The following is a 15,058-nucleotide window of genomic DNA, read 5'->3' as shown; positions in this document are numbered from 1 at the left end:
TATTCTCTGGAAAAAGCATCAGCAGGTGAAACAATTGATATATTATGTAACAAAAACTGTGAAGGGTTAAAAACAAGACTTCACTGAGCAACAATCCACAAATGATTGTCATCTGTTTACCATCAGCACTCAGGCGAATCATTAACAGGGAGCAGGTACGAAGACAAAAAGTCATGGGCCGTAATGGAAAGCTCATACTGTGATCACCTTATTTACCACCACTTATTTAGTATTATGTCTGCGTTTATGTATTATTTTATTTTATTTTTTATACACTTTGCACTGCACTAATCTTACCTGGAGTGTGAGACAGTCCTGGGATTGAACCATGACAGGCCAAAGATTAAATCATTGGGTGTGGCACAGGAATGTGTTGAAAGAGAAAGTAACATTTGCTACCAAATTTATTGTTTAAATATTTAATTCTGAGAATTAACTGAGAGTATAGTCATCTATCAATTGAGTTCGAAATTCTTTACCTTCATATGTTTATTAAATGTTTAATTAAATATGAAAAAATTACGAATTGTGTAATTTTATACTGAAAATGATAATAGCATATACGGATGATTTGTAGTCAATCTATGATGCTGTTGTCTATGAATTTGTAGATACAATGACGCAGTTATTACACAAGGTTTGACTGTTAGTGCGGGATGGAGGACAATCCTGGCAACAGCCTCGTTTAATACTGCAGGTTGTGTTCAAGTGTTTAGTAAATCCGATGAACACACATTCTGATTTTATTTATTTTTTACATGGGGAAACAGCATGTGAGTCTAACGTTCTGGGGTGAAGAAGTGCATAACAGAAGGGAAAAATATAACATGGCAAGGTGGAGTGGGTGGGTGTGTTTATCATATATTCCTCCCTCAACCCCAACTGGGCGCTGCAGAGCCTGGTTCTGCTGAAGGTGTCTTCACGGTAAAAGGGAGTTTTTACTCCCCACCTTTGCCGAAGTCCTCTAAACTTCATCTCCCTACACTTGCAAGAGAAAGTCCACGTTCCCTGTGGATACTCCAGCTCCATCCAACAATCCAAAGACATGCGTGGGATGGGTTAATCAGCATATCTAAACCAACATCTGCAAAGTTTTTCACTTTTAAAACTGAGTGAGCAGAGGTGCTTTAACCTTCTCTACATCTCTGTTAGCAGGATGACGGCGCCCTCTTGTGTTGAGCATCAGTTTCAGATTTTAGTTGTCAACCTGCAGGAAGATGTGTAAAAACTAAATTTCATAAAAGACTTTTGAACTAACTTCTAAACTCCTCAAAACCCAAACTGTCTTTGTCAGGGTTAGGCAACCGTGTGGAGAGAAGAGAGAGTGAACCCAAGTGCAGGTACTGATGACAGCGTAGCTGTGAGTGAAGTTATAGTGAAAGATAAAATCCACACAAAGACTTAGACTAATAGAACCTAAAGTGGGATAAAGTAACCAAAAGAACACGAGGAAAGCAGTAAACGTTATGAAAACCTAAACACCAGGAATGAAGAGCCTGCACAGTAAAAAAAACTGAGTGTCAATTTTACACTTACAGAGTTGATTTTAACTCCGTTTCAGATAACATAAGATAAGATGACCTTTATTAGTCCCACAGGTGGGAAATTTGTTTTGTTACAGCAAAGTGCAAAGTTATGTAGCAGAAATTAGAAAACACTGGAAAACAAAATAAAATACCATATACAATAGAATAAAATGGAAATACAAATACTATATACAACTGAGTAGGAAAATACAAAAATACAACTTCGTCAGAAGAATTGCACATATAGCAGTCTTATTGCACATGTGTGGGTTTGTGTGTTTGATCAGCTGCAAAAGTCTTTGTTGTGGAGTCTGACAGCAGTGGGGAGGAAAGACCTGCGAAATCTCTCCGTCCCACACCGTGGCTGCCGCAGTCTCCCACTGAAGGAGCTGCTCAGTGCTGTCAGAGTCTCCTGCATGGGGTGGGAGATGTTGTCCAACAGGGATGACAACTTAGCCACCATTCTCCTGTCACTCACCACCTCCACTGGGTCCAGAGGGCCTCCCAGAACAGAGCTGGCCCCTCGGATCAGCCTGTTCAGTCTCTTCCTGTCCCCAGCAGAGATGCTGCCGCCCCAGCAGACCACACCATAGAAGATGGCTGAGGCCACCACAGAGTCATAGAAGGTCTTCAGGAGTGGGCCCTCCACTCCAAACGACCTGAGTCTCCGCAGCAGGTACAACATTTGGTCCCACTCAAAATTAGAGTAAAATTTACTCTAGGTGTTAGTTCTACTCAATTTAGTGTCATAATTAACAACAAAATGTATAAAAATATTTAACACTGATTTTTACTCCAAATTTAGTGTAATAATATTTCATTTCTCTGTAGTGTCATTTTTTGATATTCATCATATGATGATTAGCAGTAATCTTGTATTCTGGAAATAAAAAACAAACAAAAACATACAGGTTACAGTAACAGCATTTATTATGCATCTCATTTCAGTGTCATTTGATTAACGTAACAAACCCTTACAATTCCCAGTAGCATACAGTACTATGATGCTCACACGAAAAAGCTATGACGTTTCCCCAATATCAATGTTGTATGCAGAAAAGTGAAAAAGTTGGTCAGGGATGAACGGTATGATGTACCAAAGACATAATGGGCCTTAAAGAGTTCATCAAGGGCTCCAACTGAACCTGTCACTTTACATGGAAGTGCATGCTTGTCAATTACAATAAAGAAGGGGTGAATGCTGCTTCTTGTGGGTGCCTGAGCAAGAATGTAGGTCTGACTGCTTCGGGTGATGTTGTCTCGATGCTGCTGTACACTGGTTCCAGCCTAGAATAACACATTAAACAGCAGTATTTAGTGACTATGCTCTGACATTAGATTAGATCACCTCACTGTACATGAAAATGGAGGTGATAGAACGTATATTTTAAACATACTTCTAAGAATTTGATGAGGTTATCAACAGCTTGAGATGCAGACATCTTTCCTGGTCTCTTTCGCCCTTGTGCTGATGGTGGTAGCAGATGTCACTGTCCCAGCCTACAGATGAATAAACAAAGAATTATTCCAAATATACATTCAGTTGACAGAATTACCTATATAACCAACGATGGCAATTTCTTTATAGCCTACACTTATGATTCTTACCCCTGTGCTTCTGTCATCTTAGCTGCAAGTATGTTTATCATCTGTCTTCTGGTTGCATCTGTCAAAAGATTTGGTTAGGCACCGGCTTTGTTACTAAGATGTTTTCAATCACATTAAATAGACAAAATATGAAGTCAGAAATTTTTAAAACTTAAGATTGGAAAACAATTACATAAAAACACCTCACATCACATTTCCAGATTAGACTTAACAATGTACACTACCCACAGCTTTTGCCTCATAGTTTATATGGCATGGCCGTTTAGTTTGTCTTCCTTCAGTGGCGGCTGCTTCTTCAGGAGGGTCACACATTGTGAAGTTGTATCATTGTATCATCGGATGCTGAAGATGATGATGATGATGATAGAGATGCACATGTGCATTAAGGAACATGACCAAAGCAGAGGCATTAAATGTAACTGTTAATGCTCCAATGTCAACCTTTAAATTTAACAAACATATTTACGTAGGTGAATCATGAGTGATTACCAAGTTCTTCATTGCTCAGCATGACTTGGAAGGTTCCAGGTGACCCCTTCACCATTTCTTCAAATACCTCTGCACCTACTTCTGTGTCAGACTGGTCAAACACCTTCATATCTAGCTGTCTGCCTTCTAGTATGTTAAATTTTAGGCACACTGAAGTAAGGTAAGAGAAAACAAAAGAAATATTACAGGGTCAAATGGTGCTGATGAGATGAAGCTGAAGCATATAGGCAATTCTCATTCACTGTCAAAGTAAACACCATTATCAACATAAGAATATGGTTTTATAATGAAGTTAGTGTATTGAACAAGTAATAATTGATTTATTGTTTTATCCTGATATTCTCACCTTCTTTCATGACAGCATCAAATGTCAGGTCAGACAGCCTAACATACTTCTGCTCACTACCAAGCAAAACATGCAGCAGCATATTCTGTTCACAAAACAAAGAAAAAATAAAAAGGAAACAGTTTAACCAAGAGTTAACTTTAGTTTTTTATATAAAATAGAAACATTACTTAAAAGTTATTACTTAGCAGCTACAGTATAAAGAAATAAATAACAGGTTAACTGCTAACAAAGATCCTTTATCAACCAGTGTTACTGCAAATGGGCCAAGTGTGACTAAAATCTAATATTGTTTAATGACTTTAGTCTACTTACCAAGTATTGGTCTGCTCTTACTGCAATTCGCTTTATTTCTGTGAACAAGGGATATACATTAACATATCATTAACACTGCTATCAATTTAAACAAAATACATATTATTTACTAAATAATGAGTGAAACTCTAAAGAAGTGTATGCCTTTGGCATTTGCTTAGAAGAATATAAATCAGTAGAGTTGACTTTATGGTAATGTTACCCACTTTTTCTGAAAGTTTGTTACTTATAGAAGCTAACGATTATTAGCTTACTAATAAATGCTAACTTAGTTATTAAAACTATGGCATTAAACATGTGACAATTATATTATCTCGGCAGCATTTAGAAGAAATACATAGTTAACATGTTTTAGGTTCATATTAACTTAGTGAGAAGATAATGGCAACTGAAATTTTAGCAACTGTTAGCATGTAGCTACTCGACAATATCATTAAACCTATGGGTAAATGCTGCTAAAATGCCCTTACTCGACATCAGTGAAACTATAAAGAGTGATTTAGTTTTAAAAAAATACATTTTAAACAATGTTTTAAAATGTATTTTTAAACAATGTTACCAGTGTGGGAACGTTAACTTCCCACACTAGTAAAGTGTGGGACTGTGGCAACTCTGGAGAAAATTCCAGAGAAAATTCCATTTTCGTCAGAACTGCGCACGCCTGCGAACTGGCAACACTGCCTGCCTGTCAAAAGAATTTTACACTGACTTTTAACTCTGATGTTAGAGCTGGTTTACTCCTCATAGAGTGTAAATACTCTATCTAGATTAGAATAGGTTTACTCTGAAATATTGACACTCCATTTTTTTTTTACTGTGTGAGCCATAAACACTGGGGAGGCGACACAGGATGAGAAACAACGAATTACACGCAGACGACCCCACAACAAACAGAAGGAGACACGGGGGTTAAATACACGGTGGGATAACGAGGGAATGAGACACAGAAGGAGAGTACAACCGGGAGTAATCTGACATAACGAGATAGGGGAGGCAAAACTCATTGACATAGGACAAGTACTTTCAAAGTAAAACAGGAAACACGCGAACACTGAGGCAAGGATGACAAAGAACACAGAGAACACGGAGACCTGAAATGTGGGGCGGGAAGGCACAGAGTAGACATAACACGGAACACAGGAGGAGGCACATAATCAAAACCTAAAGACTAGAAATCATGTTACTAAAGAACTAGGGAGCTGGAAATACTGAATACCGAAGCCAAGAGATTAGCAGTGAAAACGTATGATGGAATCAAAGATCAATAATGGTACAAAACTCAAAACACTGGGTCGCAGACCCAGGACCGTAAAAGTCCTAAACAAACAAAAACCGAGCAATTAAACTATTAGTGGTACTGTCATTTCCCCAGTTTGTGTAAATATCTTACCCAACAGGATTTTTAAGAAAAGGGAACAAAACTTTGCTTATTTCCCCGTATGGACACTTCTATGGTAAAGAAATCTGACAGGTCACAGGCTGACTGATGGGTCTTCTTCTGCTCTAAAAATGAACTCTGTACTTGTGGGTGTTTCAGGAGGAAATCTGCTTCAGTTATTCTCTCAGATTAATTTCATATTTTCTGCATCAGATTTGAGTGAGATCCTGGAATGAAGACAGAAGAAAAGACTTTGTTCAAAGTTTTATTAATCCTGAAAACTTGTAGTTTGATCACACATTAAAAAAGGAACTTATATATTTCATATATTCATTGAGATCATAGTTTTACCTCAATTCTTTGTTGATTTTAACAATAAAAGTCTGCCAAACAGACATAAGGAAATGTGACTTTGCAAACTTATGAGAACAAAATCTGATAAAAGAAGGTCTGCTGATTTCATTGTTAAGGCCAATGAAGTGGAACAAAAACGACAACATAAAAAAACATGTAAATTTTCAACAAACTTTTAGAGCACAGAGAAGTTTACATTTTCATGTGGAAAAATATTTTAGTAAATCAAAATGATGCTGAGCAGTGATAGCCTCCATAAACAGTCACAGGAAAGATCTCCTTTAAAAACTCAGAAACATCAAGAGAACAACTAGAAGATGTGGAGGTACCACCCATAATGTTTGACTGACAGCTGATCTCTGTGCTGTTGAGAAATGCCACAACCATCATGGAGCGAAAATAAAATGATGTTATATATTACAGATTAAAAAGCATAACAATATGAAAGATTTTGGTCTATTTCTGTTTAATAAAATTAGCAGAATCTCCATGAGTGCAAACCCATTAAACTGAATCTGGATGTGTACATACAGAATCCAACAGGGATTCAAGCATGTCACAGTTGTATAAAAGTGAAATAGACAATTAGACAATACAAATATACTTCATTCTACTTCAGTTTAATGAACTCAGCAATGTCTCCAAAATTGCAGTAAAGCCAAAGTCCAGCATAGAGCGGCTGAGTGAATGTGGTCTGGACTCTGTGGAGGAGAGTCATGGTTTCAGAGACGCTGTAGAAGGACAAAATACCTGCTCTGTGATCCAGGTACACTCCTACTCTGGAGGACTGAGGACCTGAGACAGGAGTTTGGATGTTGTTGTGCCACAATTTATAACTATTTTGATAACAATTTAATGCCCAGGATTTTTCATTACGTCCAAATTTAGATTCATTCCCACAATCTTCTCTGGTAATATTCTTATACGAAACTACTACATAACCTCCTCTCCCTCTCCATTGGACCTCCCAGTAACAACGTCCAGTCAGACTCTCTCTACTCAGGACCTGATATCGTACAGTGAATCTGTCTGGATGATCAGAATAAGGCTGTTGTTGATTCATTAATGTCACTTTCCTGTTCCCCTCTGATAATAACAGCTGTTTGTGTGCTGTGTTTGGATCCAGTGTGATTTCATATGAATATTTTAAGAATCCAGCTCTGGTCTTTGGCTCTGGTGGATCTGACAGTAAAACATCCACTTCAGTGACTGTCAGTGAGATGTTTGTCCATTCCTCTCTCAGGATGTCCTGTAGTTTATCTCTGACCTCTGACACAGCTGCTGTCACATCCTCAAAGTAGCTCAGAGGACGGATATTGATGCTGGATGAGTCTGTAGACTCACTGAGTGCTGACAGTGAAGGGCAGTTGTGTAGAAAGTGGTTGTGGTCCTGTGTGTGTGAGAGCTGCTTCAATAGCTGCTTCAGCTCAGCATCTTTCCTCTTCAGCTCAGTGATCTCCTGCTCCAGCTTCTCCTGAAGCTCTTTGACTCGACTCACTTCAGTTTCCTGCTGGGATCTGATCTGCTGCTTCACATCAGAACTTCTTTTCTGGATGAGATGGATCAGCTCAGTGAAGATCTTCTCACTGTGCTCCACTGTTTGATCAGCAGACTGATTGATGGCCTCCACCTCCTGTTGAAGCAGCTTCACATCTTTCTCTCTGTCCTGGATTCTCTGCTGGATGTTTTGTCGACTCACCTCCAGCTCTCTCTGCCTCTCAGTCCTTTCTGCTGCAGCTGAGACTGTGTCGTGGCCTTTATGTTCATCCACAGAGCAGAGATAACAGATACTCTGCTGATCAGTACGGCAGAACATCTTCTTAACCTCATCATGACGAGAGCAGATGTTCTCCTGGAGCTTGTTTGATGGTTCCATTAGCTTGTGTTTCTTTAATGGAACCACATCATAATGAGGCTGAAGGTGTTCCTTACAGTAAGATGCCAGACAGAATAAACAGGACTTGAAGGCTTTCATTTTTCTCCCAGTGCAGACATCACAGGCCACATCTTCAGGTCCAGCATAGCAGTGATCAGCAGGAGCAGCTTGGAGTCCAGTCTTCTTCAGCTCCTCCACGAAATCTGCTAACATGGTGTTTTTCATCAGGACAGGCCTCGGTGTGAAAGTCTGTCTGCACTGAGGGCAGCTGTAGATTTTCTTCTTTTCCTCTTCATCCCAGAAGCTTTTAATACAGTTCATGCAGTAGCTGTGTCCACAGGGAATAGTCACCGGATCCTTCAGTAGATCCAAACAGACTGAACAGCAGAATTTTATTTGGTCCATTTGATTCATGTGCTGTGCCGTTTCACCGTCTCTCAGTGACTGTCAGACAGTCTGACTTTCTCTGAACAGAAACAACCTCTGTGCTCTGAAGGGAAACAGATCTCTGCTCTTGTTCACCTCCTACAGGAAATGAGGCTCACCAGCAACTGCATTTACACCATGTTGTTTAGACCCATCCTGATACAGACACATCTGTGAAGGGAGGCACTAAAAATATCTTGGCAGAGTGACAATGAGTTGTTTATAAGAGCCAGGACATGGCTGCAGTTCTACTGTGCAGTCACAGACACACTCTGTATTATCCAAAGTTTTGTAGAATTCAAAATGTTATTTGATTTATCCGATCTCCTTGCTGTGCAGTTTTACTCTCTCTCACTGACTGACACTTTCTGAGTTCCGAAAGAAAAAAAAAGAACGCTATTCGTATTCACATCTTAAAGGAAATGAGACTTACTGCATATACACAATGATTTTTAGATACACCCTAATACAGATTGATCTGTGAAGGGTAGGTACCAAAAGTCATAAAATCATAAAGCACTGTTTTCAGGGTGTGTTATCTTTGCTTGACAGTATGCTGTAACAACTGTGACCTAGTTAATCTTTGATAGATGGACCTGGAGATTTGACATTTGGAATGCAAGACCCTGGGAGTTTGTATTTTTTATGTTTTTCAAAAACCTTGATCAAAATTAATGAAGCTATAATTAATTAAGATCACACTTTATATTTTGAATCATTTCAGTGTTAGTTCCTTCCCGCACTTTGTGAATGAGACAAGGCTCCTGTTGACCTCTTACACAAAATGAGGCTATTTAGCAACTATGTAAACACAATGCATTTTCAATACAGGCTTAAACAAACTGATCTGTAAAGGCAATTTAACAAAGAGTCATAAAGGGCTTAATGTGTGACAGGCAGGGAGTGCTGTGTTTTCTATTTAGCATGCAGTAACAACAGTGACCTAGTTACACTTTGGTTGTTGGACTTGGAGCTGTAACATTCAGCATGTAACACCAGGGGATTGTGTGTTTTTAATATTTTTCAAAACCTAAGCAAAAAAATTGAGTTTCAATGAATAAAGACCAAACTTTACATTTAGAAACATCTTAATCTTAGTTCTTTCCCACACCTTGAGAATGAGGCATGGGTACAACTGTACAGTAACACTGTAACAAATCAAACTCATTTTTAGATGAGAAGACTCTGTATGACAAGCATTACACCAGATATTTTATATGTATTTTGTCTATTTAACACAAGTCTAAACTTTGATGTCGTCATGGTCCTGGGTCATTAGACCAAGTGTTTTGAGTTTAATATTGGTATCATCTGCTGCTTCACATCAGAGCTTCTTTTCTGGATGAGATGGATCAGCTCAGTGAAGATCTTCTCACTGTGCTCCACTGTTTGATCAGCAGACTGATTGATGGCCTCCACCTCCTGTTTCTTACAGTAAGAGACCAAACACACCAAACAGGACTTGAAGGCTTTCATTTTTCTTCCAGTGCAGACATCACAGGCCACATCTTCAGGTCCAGCATAGCAGTGATCAGCAGGAGCAGCTTGGAGTCCAGTCTTCTTCAGCTCCTCCACTAAATCTGCTAACATGGTGTTTTTCACCAGGACAGGCCTCGGTGTGAAAGTCTGTCTGCACTGAGGGCAGCTGTAGATTTTCTTCTCTTACGCTCCATCCCAGTGGGTTTTAATACAGTTCATGCAGTAGCTGTGTCCACAGGGAATAGTCACCGGATCCTTCAGTAGATCCAAACAGACTGAACAGCAGAATTTTGTTTGGTCCATTTGATTCATGTGCTGTGCCGTTTCACCATCTCTCAGTGACTGTGAGACTTTTTCTGAACAGAAACAACCTCTGTGCTCTGAAGGGAAACAGATCTCTGCTCTTGTTCACCTCCTACAGGAAACGCTGTTTAGACCCATCCTGATACAAACAGATCTGTGAAGGGAGGCTCTAAAGAATGATTCTGACAGAGATACAAATGCCATTTAAGGAAGGGAATGTTTGTGTTTGTCTGATGTGTTTGTCTGATTTGCAGGAGCATGCAGCAATACGTTTGATCCACTTAAACTTTGATAATTTTACACAAAACACCCAGGCAGTTTATGTTTAAATTATTTAAAATGTTCAGCAAAGTTAATGTAGTTCTAATGAATAAAAATACATTGTGTGATCCTCTTGGACTGAATCTGTGAGACACTGTAAGATGAGCCCCCAGTTGTCATAAATCCGGTCCCACATCCATGACAACAAGGGAGATGTCCTTGATGTGGCATCATGCAGGAAAAAAAACAAAGCACAAATAAGTGTAGAAGAGTGTCTCAGTGAGGAGAGACACACAGCAACTGAGCCAGTGATGCTGAGATGGTGTGAGGAGAAAAGCATAATAAGAAAACTTCTGTTTACAATATATGGTCCATTTAATCAATAATGACTAAATCAATCTCGTCTAGAAGACATCACATGATGAGACCTGTGGGTGGTTTAAACTGCTGGGAAGTGATGAAACAACAGCACTTTATTTGAAGGATCAGTGGAGTTATCGCCCTCCTCTACAGAGTGATAGTTTCTCTACTTGAACACAAATGGCCTCCTTCAGTCTTTTGTCAAACAGCCTCTTTTTTTTCAGAATCTGTACATTGTCCTCGACACCGTATAACAACTTACTTATTCTGGATTGAGAGTCCAGACAGTCTGAAAAATGGAGGGCTTTAAAGAGGAGACTTTGGTTTTTCAGTAGCCGAATGACTGAAGATTAAATTCACAAAGTATCTTTAAGTTAAGAAACTGGCTCACTATAAAGTATCAAAACACAAAAACCAGAACAATAAAGAAAAGTGTCTTTAAAGATGATTCAAAAACAGTTGAAGGAGCAGTTTTATGTTTCATGTTCTGTTAATATACTGACTAACCAGCAGCAAGACTCTGACTCAGTGTTTCTATCTGTGTTTATTTCCATCTTTACATGAAAAACATGATCTGAATAGTGACAGTGATAATAGTGATAACTTCATGTAAACAAATGTACTCATAGTGTGTGGTATACTCTGATACTACCTTTTGTAAATATATATTGCTTAAGAGCAACACAGCAAATCAAAGAGTCACAACTATAAACATCCAATGATGAAACACAGATGATGCATTTAAAGTTTGTTTAATTGTAAAATATTCTCTGTAATGTAAATTGTTCTGCTCTCTGACAAACCATCAGAGGTGCAGCACGTGTATCATTTGGTGTTTGAAGCAGAAACAAAAGCAAAGAGTTAAAGGAAGACACATTTGAAGAAGAAGGAAAATGAAAACAAGACGTCACTGAGCAACAACCTGACAGAACGAGAGCCAACAGTTTACTATCAGAACTGAGGCTGATCATTAACAGGGAGCAGCAGGTAACAAGGTCATCAGCAGTGGAGTAAAGTATGGAAGTAATACTCAGCTTCATATTTGAAGATACTCGAGTATCTTAGCTGCAGGTCTGGAACAATTTACATATGAAGTCATATTAAAAACATGAAAAACTCCAACAACTCCAAGTTGGAAAAAAGACATTTAAAGTTAACAAATGATCCACAGAGATTATAGAACTGTACAAAACACGAAAAGAAAATTTGGCATCAGAACTGTTTTAGATTTCCTCTCATCCATTTGTTTCCCTTTGCAAACCCACTGGATATCTAACTCTACATAAAGCAGATCAAATCAGCTCCACTGAGACCACAAATTAAATTGCTGCTTACACTTTGATGCATCAGTTTCAGGACTCTAATAACATCACATATGAAAATATAGCAGATTCAGGCATTATTTTACTGCTGTGAGTAAATCTACTTTGTACTTTACTCTGTTTTACATAATAAGTCTTAAACAGCGTTTCCTAAACTCTTCAGCTACCAAAAACCCCAAAACAAAACAAAGACTAAAAGGAGGTCATAGGTGATGATGATGATGGTGTGGAGGAGGATAGGTGAAATAAAAAGTCACTGTTGTCATAGAATACTGTGTCTCTCGATATTTGCAAGTCTTGAATACCAATTCTTATTCTTGAAATGTAACAATGATGAAAAAAAGGTGGTCTCATTTATGCTCCGAGCTCAATGAACTCTGCAGTGGCTCTATGATATCCACTGAACCAAAGTCCAGCATAGAGCGGCTGATTGAATGTGGTCTGGACTCTGTGGAGGAGAGTCATGCTTTCAGAGACGCTGTAGAAAGCCAGGACACCTGCACTGTGATCCAGGTACACTCCGAGCCGGGAGGTCCACGGACCCGAGACGGCTGTTTTCACGCTGTTGTGTATGAATTTGTAGCTGCTGCTGCAGTTACACTCCAGCACCCAGGACTTGTCGTTGAATCCGAATGCGCAGTCGTTCATGGACCCCTCTCTGCTGATATCTTTGTATGCCAGCGCCACTGTGACTCTCTTCCTGCACCACTCCACCTCCCAGTAACGACGCCCAGTCAGGCTCTGGTTACTCAGGACCTGCCTCCACCTAACGAATCTGTCCGGGTGAGTAGGATAAGGCTGCTCCTCTCTCATTAATGTCGCTCTCCTGTTCCCCTCTGATAATGACAGCTGTGTGTTTATTGTGTTGGGATCCAGCGTGATTTGGAATGAATATTTTAAGAAGTCAGCTCTGGTCTTTGCCTCTGCTTGTGGGTTTACATCAACCACGGGTGAAACATCCACCCAGGTGTCCCTCAGGATGTCCTGTACTTTAGCTCTGAGCTCTGACACAGCTGCTGTCACCTCCTCAAAGAACCTCAGAGGAAGGATTTTGGCTCTGGGTAACTCTGTAGGTGGATGAGTGAATGAAGGAAGGTGATGCAGAAACTGGTTGTGATCCTCTGTGTGTGAGAGCTCCTCCAGTTCAGCGTCTTTCCTTTTCAGCTCAGTGATCTCCTGCTCCAGCTTCTCCTGAAGCGCTTTGATTCGATTCTGTTCGGCTTTCTGCAGGGATCTGATCCGATACATCACATCAAAGCTTCTTTTTTTGATCTGCTGGCTGAGTTGATCAAAAACGCTCCTGCTCTCCTTCAGCGCTTTATCAGCAGAGAGATTGATTTTCTCCACCTCCAGTTTAAGCAGCTTCACGTCCTTTTGTCTGGTCTCGATTTTCTGCTTGATTTTTTGTCTGCTCGACCCCAGCTCGGTCTGACCGTCACCGTTCATTCCCACATTAATTCCACTGTTCTTCAGCTCCACCACCAACTCTGCTAACGTGGTGTTTACTGCCTGGTCAGGCCGTGCTGTGAAGGACTTCCTGCACTTTGGGCAGCTGTAGGTGGCATTCCTGTCCTCCTTATCCCAGTGGGAATTAATGCAGTTGTTGCAGTAGCTGTGACCACAGGAAACAGTCACCGGATCCTTTAACAAATCCAAACAGATCAAACAACAGGTCTTTTTATCCAGAAGAACGCCTTTCTCTGCCATTTCTCCCCGTAAGTGTGGACAGCGGTGAGCAGAAACACGTGTCTGCGCCCCGATTCAAACCAAACCCTCCTCCTCTGGTTTCTGTTTAGCCGCTGATCTGCGTTTGAATGGAACCTTTCAGCTCACGCAGTCACGCGCTGGTTACACCCATCTTCACACTTGTAGATCAGCGACGGGGAGAGCGTGAAGACGAGCATGCGCAGAGCATGCGCAGTTAGCGCGGGAACGGTTTGTCTTAAAGTAGCAGTTTCATTTTAAGATAAAATGAAAATAGAATTCACATCGTGAGAAGAGATGTTTAATTTATTTATTTTTTTACTGTAAAACTGAAATATTAAAAAAGGCTGATGGAGGAAGCGGAAAGACAAAAAGTGTGAACACAAATGATTTTAAAGTTATGAAATCAGAATCACCTTTATTACCATGTATGTGCCAAAAACCTTTAACAAAGTTGGCCTGTCTGTCAGAACTCTGGCAGTCTTCCAGCCAACAGGCCCAAATCATCAACGACCCCTCTCACATTCTTCCCCTCGCATTTCAGTGGCTCCTCTCTGAGCGACGCCTCCGCTGCATTTCCTGCAGGACTGAGAGGAGCGCCACCTTTGTCCCCAAAGCCATCCTGCTTTTTAACTGCAGCTGATAAGACGATTTCCCACACCAGAAACATAAACTACACTAAACTCTTTTTACAGTATAAACTCTTTTTATACTGCTGACACTTTAGTCACTTAGTTATTTATTCAGCTATTCAGTCACTTTACTTTTAAAACTGTGTATATACTGTATAATCTGTGTATTTATTATCCCACTCTTATTGCCTGTTTATGCCCTGTCCTTATCTTCAATGCCATGCTGCTCTGTTGTATCTTAATTGGGCCCTTGGGCATAAATAAAGTCTTTCTGATTCTGCGCACACATCCAAAGAAATGGGTTCTGTTTCTTTGCTTTTCAGTGAACGTATCAGAAAAAAGACAACAACAACATGTATAACATATTTATGTCTACAAAGATACTGGAATAAATAATGGAGTAAATAAGGGATGGATAACTGGTTATTATGAATACAGAACTTAAGAATATAACTTGATTGGAACTTGATGACATACATATATATCCATATATCTGCTTAAGTGTTTGACCAGTAAGCATCCTGCAGGGGGTCTGGTAGTGGGGGCTGTGATGTCCTACAGGGCAACAGGTCTGTAGTCATTTAACTCAGTGACAGAGGGTTTGGTTTTTTTAGACTGCGATGATTGTGGAGTGCTTGAAGCAGGAGGGGACTTCACACAGGTCCAGGGATCTGCTGAA

At 39.9% G+C, this 15,058-nt stretch overlaps 1 protein-coding gene and 1 long non-coding RNA gene across 2 annotated transcripts; both read right to left on the bottom strand.

The window, feature by feature from the left end:
- Positions 1-2,488: 2,488 nt before the first annotated feature.
- LOC120434226 lies at positions 2,489-4,322 on the bottom strand. Its single transcript, XR_005609002.1, has 6 exons — positions 4,285-4,322; positions 3,970-4,054; positions 3,624-3,773; positions 3,135-3,476; positions 2,924-3,026; positions 2,489-2,813 (listed from the first exon to the last, which is right to left on the bottom strand). It is a non-coding gene; the product is annotated as an uncharacterized LOC120434226 (long non-coding RNA).
- A 1,591-nt stretch (positions 4,323-5,913) lies between these two features.
- On the bottom strand, positions 5,914-8,485 carry LOC120434225 (tripartite motif-containing protein 16-like). The gene has a single exon (XM_039601891.1). The coding sequence runs from the start codon at positions 8,304-8,306 to the stop codon at positions 6,627-6,629; it is 1,680 nt and encodes a 559-aa protein (XP_039457825.1). The 5' UTR covers positions 8,307-8,485; the 3' UTR covers positions 5,914-6,626.
- Positions 8,486-15,058: the final 6,573 nt, after the last annotated feature.

Source organism: Oreochromis aureus, linkage group 18, assembly GCF_013358895.1.
Source record: "Oreochromis aureus strain Israel breed Guangdong linkage group 18, ZZ_aureus, whole genome shotgun sequence".
Taxonomy (NCBI): Eukaryota; Metazoa; Chordata; class Actinopteri; order Cichliformes; family Cichlidae; genus Oreochromis; species Oreochromis aureus.
This window is presented reverse-complemented; position numbering and strand designations above follow the sequence as displayed.